General features: G+C 42.8%; 1 protein-coding gene across 1 annotated transcript; it reads right to left on the bottom strand.

Annotated features, from left to right (window-relative positions):
- LOC133471458 (ankyrin repeat and MYND domain-containing protein 2-like) lies at positions 1-10,311 on the bottom strand. The gene is made up of 10 exons (XM_061761007.1): positions 10,176-10,311; positions 8,869-8,933; positions 8,129-8,267; positions 7,472-7,570; positions 7,237-7,397; positions 5,849-6,063; positions 5,341-5,449; positions 5,024-5,152; positions 4,002-4,125; positions 1-3,638 (listed from the first exon to the last, which is right to left on the bottom strand). The coding sequence occupies exons 1-10, from the start codon at positions 10,240-10,242 to the stop codon at positions 3,484-3,486; spliced, it is 1,263 nt and encodes a 420-aa protein (XP_061616991.1). The 5' UTR covers positions 10,243-10,311; the 3' UTR covers positions 1-3,483.
- Positions 10,312-14,866: the final 4,555 nt, after the last annotated feature.

The raw sequence follows: 14,866 nt of genomic DNA on the forward strand, positions 1-14,866 counted from the left end.
GAATGATACTAGCTTGAATTGGAAACCTCTTTTGTCACTAGTCACATGGAAAGTCTGAAAATCAGGGACACTTACTACCCACAAGTCTGACGGGTCCCCAGCAACCAACTGTTCAGGTAAGTCAGTTTTAGTCATGTCATCTGTGGTCTCAACTAATACGGACTGATTGTTGTTTGTGCGTGTTAGACACCGTCCTCTGATTTTAGTGCGACCAAAAATTTTAACTTCATCAAGTACCTTATAAATGTTCTCATCAGTAACATCAAGAGAAACCCCACTAAGCACAATAGAATTCTTAACATCAATACCTTTGTCGTCACACCATTTGATTATTTGTTCGGACTCCATGTTTTGTTTTGAGTTTTTTTTATTTATTTTTTATTTTTTTCTTTGCTCACAAATACACTAGTGAACAATAACAATCCCGGACGAGCCCCCACATGTAGCCCTCACTGGCAGTACTCACAAAACCGTTGAACCCTCAGTACACTGGGGAAAAGAAACCCAAACCGATTGCCGTAGGAACGCGCCCTCAAAACGCTTGAGTAGGCACAGCGACTGGATCCCGTAGCGTCGAAGCGGCAGCCCGGTGGCGTTGAGCAGGCAGGACCCGTGGCGTTCAGCAGGCAGGACCCGTGGCGTTGAAAGAGTAAATCCGTTCGCGTTGAAACAGTCAAAAATCCGTTCGCGTTGAAACAGTAAATCCGTTCGCGTCGAGAAAACCAGGTCCAGACCCCCAAAAAAAACTCTTCTTCTCCCGCTCTTCCTCCCCACGACCCACCTCCTTCCCCCAATCCCATTGGACGCACCACCCCTTCAATCAATCATTAAAACAAAAAAAACCCTGAAATGTTCACAGACCCCTCGGAACTCAGGACACCCCAGTATCCATCCACACAAAGAACCAAACAAACTTTTAACTAGTTTTCACAACAGCAATTCAAACAAATACAGTTCAACACATTTTAGTCAGTACACTACATATAGAAAATTAATACATCAACTTATTCCTTTAACCCAGTGTGTCCCAACCTTTATAGCGCCAAGGCACATATTTTACATTAGAAATATCTGACCATCCATCAAAAAAGTCGCAAAAAGTATATATACGGAAATAATCTTGTCTAAGGTTACTACATCTGTAATAGACTTTACACTGTTTTTATCGGCCTTATCGGTATCGGCGGATAATTAGCATTTTATGCTGATCGGCTGATCGGCTTTAATGTCATAATTCACCGATCCGATAAATGACTGCAAAAGACATTTACTCCACGTCGCCATCGTGCACAGTATATTTGAATCCGAAAGCTAGTTTATTTTTAGACTTGTCGCGTGTCTTTTGACGTAGACCTGTAAATATCTGGCGGCCAATAAATGTATTTAAAAAAAATATAATAAAAAAATAAAACATGTCGGCGGTGTGTAACCGACAACACGTCTGAGACAGACACCACGTAATGCCCGGCTCAGACTACAAGACAAATTTGCTCTTTCACGATTGCACTATGTCAGACTACTGCAATAAAATATTGTATTCCGATAACCCGCATCCCGTTTTTTACGATCATTGGGCTTTATCTTGTCAACTCAAATGCGACCGGATACACTCATTACCGTGGCGACGACAACAAGAGTGGCTCGCGCCGACTGTATTATAAAAACAAAATGGTGGAAAACATGTGTTGGTGGTCACCGGTGGTCGGGACAGGAGAGGACGTTCGTTTAAGGCTTGCTTGAGGTATGGTCACGTACTTTTAATACGATACGGCTCGCAAGCAGGCAACAAAACGTTATGTAGCCTAGCAAGCTCCTGCTAGCACGAACAGTTGGACGTAAACATTCTGCCGTTATGTCGAATCATGCTCTAAAGCTTCGGTGTGGGTGAAGTAATTTAATTAAAAATAAAGTAATTTAATGACAGTAAGTTAGCACCCATTATTTCTGTCATGTTGTAATGTTGGCTTGACCTGAGTGATTAGAATACACGATGTGACTAGATCAGTGATTTCCAACCTTTATGGAGCCAAGGCACATATTTTACAATTGAAAAATCTCACGGCACACCAACAAACAAACATGTCACAAAAAGTGGATACATTAATTACTGTATTTACTTCCTGCCATCTAATAGAAGACCATTCATTTGTGTCTGTCACTATGCCTCACTGGCATAAATAGAGGAACAAAGACACACATTATTTATTGTAAATATAATTTTTTTGAGCAATTAAGTACACAAGTACATACAGTAAATGAACAGGTCATTTAAATACACACATTCCTCCATCTTGTGATCGGATCGGTGATCGGTTATCGTTTTTTTCAGCCCCAAAATCCTGATCGTGTATTGCGTAATCTGTACCATGAAACTTTATTTGATTCAAAACAAAAGGCACACACACCCTGTAACCAGTCACCAGCGTGTGCAAATTGCACGAAAAAAACAAATATGAAATGAAAATGCACTTCACAGACACGATAGGCTCACGAATCAACACTGTTCAGTTCACATAATTTAAAGCTGCAGCTGTTACTTTTGACAGATTTAAGTGTGAAACATGATCATAAATTCTCAATGATGAAGTCGTATCTGCATTGTTACAAAGCCTTGTCCTTTCCTGAATACAGACGAATACAGAGTTTTCCTGTTTTTCTACTAGATCCAATATAATATGACCATATCAAAAGGTGATATGGGAGGTAGCTTTAGGTAGATTCAATAATGTGTTTAGTATTGTGGTTGCTTTCAAATATGATACTATATTCGATTATACATGTTATTATTTCTTTGCAAAGGCAGATTGTTTATATTCTTAAATTGGATCTCCTAATAATGTGGCTGGTCAGAGCAGCTACAAAAAGGAGAATCGCCTAGATGTCTCAATATATTATTGACATTTTTATAGATTACTTGCAACCACACAGAACATCGATGGATCAAGTAAGAGACCTGAGTTTGTCGACCTGAAATTTAAGCATTGCGTTGTAACATTCATACACTAACTCTAACCATACCACAGCGAATAGGAACCCATCATTTCAGGCCAAAAATAATAGTTTTATCTTGTAATGTCGTGCAGAATATGACAATACAAATTCATTTTCTCTTCTATCGGGGCAGGCCTTTAACATAGCGAAATGCTAATGGTGGCACCTTACCCCAAAGCCCTCAATGAGGCGTTCCTAGCTTTTCTAGTTGTATCTGACATTTGGCTCTCTAGCACACTCAAGAGGGAAAGGTTGAGAATACCCTGTGCTGAAATTCTATAAAGCATCTCTTTTCACCTGGTGGTTGCAAATGAAATTTTTTTTTTTTTGGGGGGGGGGGGGTTCAGCATGTTAGACAAGCAGTGCTAGCAATCATAAAAACTGGTCTGAGATGTACAAACAGTACCCTCCTGCCACGGATTCCGTTCCAACATGGCTCTGCAAACATTTGTGGGGGAAAAGAATATTGTCGATGTCTCTGATGGTCCGCCTTCATTCCTGGGAGCTGGATGGTTCCCGTGATGGTGCAGATGGGCATCCAAGCAGCTCAGCAGGGCACCCGCCGGCGGCAGCCACCGTCTCCTCGGCCCGCAGACACAATTCCTGAAGGAAGTTGGCTGTCTCCATCACCAGGTCACTCTCATCATCTAACAGGGAGTCGAGGCGATGATGAATTTATTACTTGTACTGCGTTTAAGGTTACAAGGTTTACAACAACAACTTATTAAAGCTGGATTTTTTTTTCAGACACACACAAATGTTGTCAAAACATCACAATTCCATGCAAAAACAACAGAAAATGCTGTAATATGTGAGATCTGTATCCCTTTTTATGCCGGAACAGTTTTACTGTGTCACAGAGGAATTTTTTTAAGCTTCCGCTGTGGTTTCTTAGCATGACAATTGCTGATTGAAAATCAGAGTCGAACAGAACAAAGTTTCTTTGAGGGGAGAGAGAAACGAAGACAAAGTTGTCATTGTTTCTCTTGCGTGATATAACAAGTGAACACCTTTCAGCTCTTTCAGCCTTGGGGCGTCCCTTTCCAAGTCTGCATTCTGCTCCTGCATAGCGCGGCACATCTTTTTGTGGGTGAACCAGTGGAGCTTTTGGCATGGCAAACTGCAGTAAGTCACCTCCGAGACACAAAATAACAAGGGAAAGTCACACGTTGGAAAGAATAGAAGGAAAAAACAAAAAGATGGCTTTCCCTAAACAAACCTTTTTGGCAATAAACAATCACATGCCAAATAGAAAGAACACAAAATGCTGCATGTTCTACATTGTTATTCTTTGTTTACTACGTATTTACTATGTAGTATCTCCTTCTGTCTTGTGTTCTTTTTTTTTCTTTCTTTTTTTTTAACGGTGTGTTGTATGATGCTTCTAACATGCCTGAAACCGTTATCACTGAATTATTATTATCATCATTTTTAAGTCTTTCTTACAATGAATAATGATCATCTCCGGTGTTTTGGTTGAAAAGTATGTTTAGCATTGTGGTTCTAGCGTTGCTATGGTGTAAGATAACAGTGCACCATACAGAGAGCTGTTCCTAATATTTTTTACCATAACGAAACAAAGTGGTCATACGGTATTGTTAGGAAGAACTGCCTCCACCTGTCCCGTCCTTAAAATAAATCCACAGTGCAGGGTAGAAATCTTAATTTGTATGAAATCAGATGATTCTAAACCAAGATTAAAGCATTTTAGTCAATGTCCAGTTTATTCCCGTATATATTGCATCAATTGTTAATTTCCACTTCCAGGAAAATTCCAGGACTTTGGCCTCCCTAGGTATGCATGCAAGAGTGACGAGGATTTCATATTCAAAATTATACCAACAATGCTGAACTGTGCAGCTTTCTGGAAAATGAACATCCCGAGGTTTTTTTTTTTGTTGAACATATACAAACAAAAATCTATATGATATGTGAGCATTATTATTATTATATCATTATTATTTATTCTATTATTTGTATATTATAGTGTATGTATAGTATATTGTTACCTGTACATTTTAGCCTTACTTACAGATTTACAGAGGGAGCAGCGCTTGTCAGCTCCCCGTTCTCCACATGTAGCACAGTAGTCCGCATCCACAAACGCTATCTGACCCGTCAGTGCCTGAGTTAGCACTGAGTACGCAGTAGGGTCGTTGCCCTGGGGGGGGGGTGGAAAATGTGCATTGAAATGAATAAACGTGGCGACAGGATTCCTTTTTAATATATCACCGATCACGAATAGTTCTAACATTATCTTGACTTGTTCATCTTGTATGCACGTGCAAATATGTTCAACGTTCTGCTCTAATCTCCATTTACAGTCTGCACCGGCGCGATGCTCCTCACCAGCTGCTGAAGCAGTGTGCGCTCACAGTAAGGGAACTTCCTGATGCAGTCTCGAATGAATTTCTCCTGGTACTGCGGGAAGCCGTCACTGTCTCTGCCCCTTAGGAGGCTGCGGTCCAGCGAGATATATGTAGAAAATGGCAAACATCGTATTAATTAGGATCAGATTTGCTGTACTAGATGTTCGAAGCATCTTGTCATCTTCTCCATTGTGAGCTTCGCACTGCGTAAGAAGGGTCCGCAGACCATTTGGTACACAATCACAAACGTTCCATTTATTTTCTGTCCTGCTTGTCCTACGATCGTAGGTGAGCTAGAGTCTATCCCAGTCCTCTTTTAACTTACAATGCATGTCTTTGGAACGTGAGAGGAACTGTGCTTACCCTAACCCGGCTCTTCTACTTGCGGATGTCATTTGTTATGGTCTAGATCTGCACTTTATCAGAGGCGTTTTGAATACACTGAGCTATATTATCTTTGTAGAGACACCATTTTTGATAGCGCCCACCTCTTCACAAGCGCGTCCAACTGGTCATCTCGTTTCTGTAGAAAGGTCACACATTTCTGTAGCACACAGCTGATGTAATGCATCCTCATGGCGAGAACCTCATTCATGTCTTGCTGCTTCACACACTGCTCGCACAGCAGGTCCATCACCTGGTAACACTTCTCCAGAGCTCCGACGTCCACAAGAGCCGGGTTCTCCCTCACCAGCATGACTATCTGGCAGATCACAGTGTTAGATCAACATTTGTACGTGTACTGTATGTTGAGCAACACCAGCCACAATCTCATTCATTGGAAGATTTTCCCAAAAAATGCCAACTGTCTGTCATATGCTCTAGGACATAAAACTGATCAAACGCAGGAACCCAACAGACCCAACTGAGAGCGGCAAGGCTCGTGTGAGATGGTGAAAATAGGTACATAAATACATTTTGAAATACAAATATTCATATGAATAATAATACAATTATTTAAGGAATAAATATATGGCAAAAAATAACAAAATACATAAACGATCTAAAACAAAAATAGATACATAAGTAAATAAAAGGGGGGAGAAGACAACATCACCCAAAAGTGAGTTTTAAGAAGTGCTTTAAAAGGCATCACCAATTGTGTGTGTCGCAATTCCTCGGGCGGGTTGTTCCAAAATCGAGTCTTTGGTCTTAAGCCTCGACTTTGGAACAAGCAGAAGGCTCTCATCTGGATCTGGGCTTGGGGGCTGGCTCATACGGCGTTACGTGTTCGGTTATATAGCGAGGCCCTTAAGGGCTTTAAAAGTGATCAGTAAAATCTTCAAATCAATTCTACTAAGAAACTGGAAGCCAACGTAGTGATGCTAAAATCAGCGTGATATGATGTCATCTATTTGAGTCAGTTGAAAGGCTACATTGTTTGACACTTTTGTAAATTCGACTTACACATACCATACAGTAAAATACTGGGAAGGGATTTTACAGTAATTAAATGCAGCTTCCACTGCATCATGGGATTTTTGTTGATGTTTTTTTTTTTTTTTGTTAAATTGAAGTTAATTACTGGGAAACAAAAACCTTTGCGTTGTGTTAAACTCACTGGTAGCACTGTTGCCAGTAAGTTGCTGCACTTCAAGTTTACAGTACCATTTACACAGTAACATTTATTGACGGTAATATACAAATACAATGGCATCTAGGTTACTGGGAAAGTAATATAAAGTTGTAGAAATGTAAACTTGAATGACTGTAAAAACCCCATAAAATGTCGAGCAGTGGAGCTGCTATCTCACTTTTGTGACATACAGTATATACTGTACAGACAGCAACCGAGAAAGAGTTGTCCTTTTAGGACATTTGTCGACCCAATATGGATAAGACGCTAATCCGCTGTTCTTGCATAAACGGGCCTCACCTTGACTGGGTTGAGGTTGGCTGTCATAATGATCTTGTGCAAGGGTCCTGCTAACCCCGGCGGTAGCTTGGGCTCCCTCTCTAGCCCCTGCGGTCTCGTGTAGTACTCCAGCCTGGCTCGCGAAAAAAAGTTGTTGATGACTGTCACACAGTCATGCTGGCCTGCCAATAGAAAGCACACTGATGCATTTATCTTCTCTTTGACGCCGAACACTCCAAACTTGTGCCGGTCTCACCTACAAAGGCTGCCATCTGAGCAGCAGTGCGACCCACAGAATTCACCGAATCCGTTTCGGCCCCAGCGTCCAGCATCATAGACGTGATGTCCGTCTTCCCTGCAGAGTGAAGCTATCATTTCATGAACAGGATATTGGCAATATCCTGTTCATGAAATGAACTCATGATAGTCTCCAATGTATTGTCCATGTTCATGCATATTGACCCATCAAACTATTCTTGACATAAAGTACAAATAATAAATGAATACAATAATAATAATCATAAAACTTTAATTTTGGAAAACACAAACTGTTGAAAAATGGGTCTTAAAATGGACGCATTTAAAAACAATTCCGCTATTGTCCCTGTCTAAACACTGAAAAACTACTGACCGCTATATTTATTTTCTCCTTTTATGAAACAAAATTTTCCGCACGGGGACTGAAATGCCAAAAAGACACGAATTGAGCACTACATTGCGGCTAATACAGTAGATCACCGCACCCATAAATACTATGCAAATACTCATGAGCAGTGATTAATTACATCGCAGAGAAATGCCACGACATCATTGCATTGAAAAAGTCCAATATTTTGAAATCTGAATTCATGTTTGGGCTGTGAAGAAAAAGAAGTCATTTGGTAGTGACAAATGAGGGTGTTTTGTTTTTCACCTGACAAGCCGGCAAACATTAGAGCCGTGTATCCATACTCATGTTGGTTGCAGTTGACATCAGCCCCATGCTGCAGCAGCAGGCGACACATGTCGGCTTTGCCCTTATAGGCCGCGTGCATCAGTGGCGTCATCCCACACTTAATGAAACAAGATTACAGACACAAAAAAGAGTGGGTTCAATTCTGGGTTGTTTTTTTTTTTTAAATGATGATTATTATCTGAGCTAACAAACACAACAGTTCCTTGCACATTGTTTTAAAAATGAAGCAAAGTTATGTTTCCCATAACTCTGGTTATTCAACTTCCTTCACTTATTTATTTATTTTTTTTTTGTCTATATGTCACCTGATTGTGACAGACAGACAGTTTGAAGGAGCCTGTGTAGTGGTGCCATTCTATTATGAAAAAAACGCTCTGAAGGCGACATCTGCCTCTCGTGAGTCATCTCCATATGTTCTCCATCACAATGGAGAACATATGTTACGCTGCAATAACTGTTCTGTTGGTCATAACTTGGGAAAGAGAATTCATCATTAATAATTTGCCACAGAGTGCCCATTGGTAGATGATATTTACTATTCAATGGTGCGCCTTTACAATTGCTTCCAATTAGATTTTCTCTCTCTAGTTCTCTCTCTGTATATATATATATATATATATATATATATATATATTTATTTGATTAAATGTTATTTGCCATCTTGTGAGGCATGAACATTTATTAATCTGTTTCAATACCTCGTCCAAACAGTTGACTCGAACGTCGTCACTCGTAAGCAGTTGGGCCGCTTCATGCACATCACCTGCAGACCAAAAATATAAATATAAATATTTCTTTGGGCAGTAGCAACAACGAAGCTACAGTGTAACATGTATTCATTTCTCATACATCCAGGTGGAGCTGAGAAGGTTAGGTGCATGGGAGAAAAACATAAATAAATACATGCATTGCTCCACTCCTACTATTGTGTTATGGTGAGTGTAACAGGGCAAGACATTTGGACAGATAATTTTGATTAGTATTTAGGAATAAGACAGAATTAAATATATGTATATTGTATAGCATGGTGTCAAACTCAAGGCCTGGGGGCCAGATGCGGCCCGCCACATCATTTTGTGTGGCCCGCGAAAGCAAATCATGCTCGTCAAACTTCCGTGATTTTTGTTAAAATCTGTACCCAAATTCCAAATTGTCATAATAATAAAATATAATGTTGAGATATTGCATTTTTATGTTACCAAACCCTTCCTCTACAGCACAGGTGTCAAACTCAAACTGTCAAACTCTGGCCCGGGGGCTAGATCCGGCCCGCCACATTATTTTATGTGGCCCGCGAAAACAAATCAAAATTGCTCATTGTGTTCTGCTATAATACCATTGAGATATTTGCAAGCATTTTTTTTTGTTACCAATCCCACTTTGAAAAGAAATGTTATCGTCGAAAAACATGTTTTTATCGGCTTCTGATTTTAAAACTATGAGGGAAGTCATAACTACGATGCGGCCCGTGACAAAAAAGAGTTTGACACCCCTGTTGTATAGCATATACTGTTTGACCCTATTACTCCAGATATTTATTCCCCAAATGTTCTCATTTTTGGGTTGGCAATATGTCCTCTGTAATGACTTGAGCTTTGGAACGAGAACATCACAGTTTGAATACAGCTATATAAAAAAAAAAAAAATAAATTCAATGAATAACAATAGTTGGAGAGATGCTGGTCTGCTTCTTTCAAAGTGCCCAGCTCAAGGGCGCAGTGCCATTTGCGCAGCACATCACACTAACATATTTTCTTGCATGTGTGTTTCCATTTAGGGACTGAAAGTTGTATGGTAAATTAAAATGACCTAAAAATATATTATTGTTGTATTGTATAAAAGGACCACTCCAACAGTTGTGTGACTGACACATTACAGTCAGTGAAATAGCATATACTTGATATTAACCATAAATATTGACTAAACATGTTGGTACTCAGACATGATACTATGAATAACAGGATATTGAATATCAGATATGGAGGTACACTGAAGTTCGACTCACCAGCGTCAATGACTTGCAAAATTTTCCTCTCAGATGCTGTAAGTTCTCCCTTGTTAGGCACAGCCATTCTTTAGTTCTTTAGTTATTTATGCTCTCTCCAGTCAACGGGAGCAAACCCTGCTCTAACCCTAATAAGAAATGTTCTCAAAAGAACCAATGAAGTGCAGCAAACAAAAGTGTACTTGAGAAGGTTGAGCCATTCCTGGGTCATACCACTAGCAAACAGAGGGGGAGGCATATGTTGTCATTTGCATTGGTAACTCATATTAATACTTCATTGGCTCTGTACACACATACACAAAAAGTAAATATAAGTATTGCATGATATATTAAATATGAAAGCAAGACATACAGCCCACTTGCATGTGTTGTACATGTACTTGTCAGGTGGTCTCTTCCATTGACAGTAAGATCATTGTATGTTTATCCAATATTGCAATAGGCAGAATAATTTCCATCAGTATAAGGAATTTATCTCCCCATGGCTGAGCTTGGGTTATAATCTCATAACATAGTGAAATAGGAATAATAATAATAAGAAGAAGAAGAAGAAGAAGAAGAAAATCACGTTATCATCATCGTCTCAATTTTTTATACCAAGAGCTCGCTAGCGTTGGCTTGACTTTTCCGCTGTCAAAACCCAGTTTTATAAATGTTGCGAACTGAGTTGATTTATTGTTCCGTCCCCCAAAACATGCATGGTCGGTTAATTGAAGACTCGAAATTGCCCGTAGGCGTGAATGTGCGTGCCAATGGTTGTTTGTTTCTATGTGCCCTGCGATTGGCCGGCTACTAGTTCCGGGTGCACCCCGCCTCTTACCCAGAGTAACCTGGGACAGACTCCAGCACGCCCGCGACCGTAGTGAGGAGAAGACGTATGGGCAATGAATGAATGAACTCTGGTGTCACTTCCCTGAGATGTCTAGATGTCACTTGTCTTGTTTGTCTTATGCTAAGACATTCCCAAGCGGGCTACCACAGCTGGCTGGGTAGCTGGTGGGAATGTCCAGATTATGGAAATTTACTGAATCTGACTGACGGACCTGCTTTATAATCGGTCTTTTCCAGTTGCGGGCTCGCAAAGAGCGGCAGGACAGTCGGCCATTTCCCCCTCGCTCTCTGTCTTCTCTCTCCCTCTTCTTTCTCCTTCTGTCTCTTTTTGTTAATATCATGTCACTAGGTTTTTGTATTAACCATAAAGACAAGATTGTTTCCTTAATTATACCACAAAAGAGGAATTTCTAACACTGAGCTATTATATCAATTATAAACAACAACCAAAAATGAGAACCATTCCCTCACTGATACATTTTTGGAAATACACAAATTAAAAAAACGATTATTTCTATTAACTTACAAAAATCATGGAAAGAATTTCATCATAATTAAATGTTTTTTTCTTTAATTGTTAGGAATTATATTGCTGTATCTTAATGTACTTGGGTTTTATTTCAAATAAATTAACCATCATGAATTACATTGACTAAACAATTGGGTCCAACTTAATTTACTTGGGTTGAATAAACCTCATTTATTCAGAGTAGTATAGTTTGTTTATATGGGTTTGGTCTATTAAAGCGAACACAGGTCAAATTCACACTTAGGCACAACTAAGAGTCTTCTATTAACCTGCCATTCTGTTTTGGGAGTGTGGGAAGAAACCAGAGAATCCAGGGGAAGCCCACACAGCCATCAGGAGAACAGGCAAACTCCACACAGGAAGGACGGAGTCTGGATTTGAACCTGCATGACCTCAGAACTGTGAGGCGGGTGTGCTAACCACTCGTCCACTGTTCCACAGTTATTCCTTTAATTTCTGTGACCAAGATCAGCCAATGTAACTTAAAACAGGTGCGAAACTTATTTTTTGTCACGGGCCGTATTGTAGTTATGGTTTCCCTCAGAGGGCCATTATGACGGTGAACTAGGGAGGGGCGAGTACTGATACCGGGTATCTGTATCAGGCCGATACCGGACTTATTTCAAGGACGATGCGTTGTTGTTGTCATGTATTGAAAACTAGGACAGGCGGGGAGATTAATACAAAAAACTTGAGCGAAGTTATCGCCGAACTATCTCTCTCTCAGCAAGCTCTCAAACACCCGGCTTTGGTCATGACTCGTGAACATGGATATCCTTTACATCTTACAACTTTACATCCACACAGACAAGTCTCTGCGGACGGCGAGACTTGTCTGCATTCCATCGCGGTGGACAGGGTCATTGACGCCGGCACCCGGCTTTCCTGCTCACCCACCATACTCTTATTGTCATCTGATTAATGTAAAGCGTCTTTGAGTGTCCCCTCCTTGAGCCGTCACCTTATCGTGGTGGAGGGGTTTGTGTGTCCCAGTGATCCTAGGAGCTAAGTTGTCTGGCGCTTTATGCCCCTGGCAGGGTCACCCATAACAAACAGGTCCTAAGTGAGAGACCAGACAAAGCACGGCTCAAAGACCCTTTATGATGACGACAAACGATGGACTCTGTTTTCCCTTGCCCGGACGCGGGTCACCGGGGCCCCCCTCTCGAGCCAGGCCTGGAGGTGGGGCTCGAAGGCGAGCACCAGGTGGCCGGGCCTGCACCCATGGGGCCCGGCCGGGCACAGCCCAAAAGGGTAACGTGAGTCCCCCTTCCCATGGGCTCACCAGCTGTGAGAGGGGCCATAAGGTTCGGGTGCAGTGCGAGCTGGGCGGTGGCCAAAGGCAGGGACCTTGGCGATCCGATCCCCGCTACAGAAGCTAGCTCGAGGTACGTGGAATGTCACCTCTCTGGCAGGGAAGGAGGCCGAGCTGGTGTGTGAGGTCGAGAAGTTACGACTAGATATAGTCGGACTCGCCTCCACACACAGCTTGGGCTCTGGTACCAGTCCTCTTGAGAGGGGTTGGACTCTCTTCCACTCTGGAGTTGCCCACGGTGAGAGGCTCCGAGCAGGTGTGGGTATACTTATTTCCCCCAGCTCGACGCCTGTACGTTGGGGTTCACCCCGGTGGACGAGAGGGCAATCCCCGAACCCATTGGTGGACACCAACGGTGAGGGATGCCGTCAAGCTGAAGAAGGAGTCCTATCGGGCCTTTTTGGGCTGTGGGACTCCTGAGGCAGCTGATGGGTACCGGCTAGCCAAGCGGAATGCAGCTTTGGTGGTCGCTGAAGCAAAAACTTGGGAGGAGTTCGGTGAGGTCACGGAGAAAGACTTCCGGACGGCTTCGAGGAAATTCTGGTCCACAATCCGGCGCCTCAGGAGGGGGAAGCAGTGCACCATCAACACTGTGTATAGTGGGGATGGGGTGCAGCTGACCTTGACTCAGGACGTTGTGAGTCGGTGGGGAGAATACTTCGAAGACTTCCTCATTTCCACCGATACGCCTTCCCATGTGGAAGAAGAGTCTGGGTTCTCTGAGGCGGGCTCTCCTATCTCTGGGGTTGAGGTCACCGAGGTGGTTAAAAAGCTCCTCGGTGGCAAGGCCCGGGGGTGGATGAGATTTGCCCGGAGTTCCTAAAGGCTCTGGATGTTGTGGGGCTGTCCTGGTTGACACGCCTCTGCAACATCACGTGGACATCGGGGACAGTGCATCTGGATTGGCAGACTGGGGTGGTGGTCCCCCTTTTTAAGAAGGGGGACCAGAGGGTGTGTTCCAACTACAGGGGGATCACACTCCTCAGCCTCCCTGGTAAGGTCTAATCAGAGGTGCTGGAGAGGAGGGTCTGTCGGGAAGTCAAATCTCAGACCAAGGAGGAGCTGTGTGGTTTTCGTCCTGGCCGTAAAACAGTGGACCAGCTCTACACCCTCGGCAGGGTCCTCGAGGGTGCATGGGAATTCGCCCAACCAGTCTGCATGTCTTTTGTGGACTTGGAGAAGGCTTTCGACCGTGTCCCTCGGGGAGTCCTGTGGAGGGTGCTTCAGGAGTATAGGGTACCGAACCCCCTGATACGGGCTGTTCAGTCCCTGTACGAACGGAGTCAGAGTTTGGTCCGCATATCCGGCAGTAAGTCGGACTCGAACAAGATCCCGGATACAAGCGGCTGAAATGAGTTTCCTCCGCAGGGTATCCGGGCTCTTACTTAAAGATAGGATGAGAAGCTCGGTCATCCGGGAGGATCTCAGAGTAGAGTCACTGCTCCTCCACATCGAGAGGAGCCAGATGAGGTGGCTAGGGCATCTGATTCGGATGCCTCCCGGACGCCTCCCCGGTGAGGTGTTCCGGGCACGTCCCATCGGGAGGAGACCCCGGGGACGACCCAGGACTACGTCTTTCGGCTGGCCGGGGAACGCCTCAAGATCCCCCCGGAAGAGCTGGATGAAGTGGCTGGGGAGAGGGAAGCCTGGCCGTCCCTGCTAAAGCTAATGCCCCCGCGACCCGACCTCGGATAAGCGGTAGAAAATGGATGGATGGGTCTTTGAGTGTCTCGAGAAGCGCTATATAAGTTTAATGTATTATTACTATGAATTTTTTTTTTTAATAACCATGTTAGAGACACAGAAGGGATGAAATGTATGTGTACATGTCTACATTTATTCGTAATTTACATTTGAGTGAAGTCCCGCCCCTGCCTGCACGTTGGCTGCTCATTGGTCATTCCTTCAGCAGTTCCGTTTCCGCTCCCTGTCGACTCGCTAACGGTGCTCAAAGATTGAATAATTTCATAAACTGATTCAGTTCAGTACGTTCACTAAAAAGATTCCTTCTTTTGA

The sequence above is a fragment of the Phyllopteryx taeniolatus genome, chromosome 21 (assembly GCF_024500385.1).
Source record: "Phyllopteryx taeniolatus isolate TA_2022b chromosome 21, UOR_Ptae_1.2, whole genome shotgun sequence".
Taxonomy (NCBI): Eukaryota; Metazoa; Chordata; class Actinopteri; order Syngnathiformes; family Syngnathidae; genus Phyllopteryx; species Phyllopteryx taeniolatus.

Bases quoted from the DNA above. Each gene is read 5' to 3' on its own strand.
- LOC133471458 (XM_061761007.1), bottom strand. From the start codon at position 10,242: ATGGCTGTGCCTAACAAGGGAGAACTTACAGCATCTGAGAGGAAAATT. The intron at 7,571-8,128 runs GTGAAAAACAAA...TTCACTCTGCAG, and splicing joins AATGTTTGCCGGCTTGTCAG to GGAAGACGGACATCACGTCT. The intron at 7,398-7,471 runs GTGAGACCGGCA...TTCTATTGGCAG, and splicing joins TCAGATGGCAGCCTTTGTAG to GCCAGCATGACTGTGTGACA.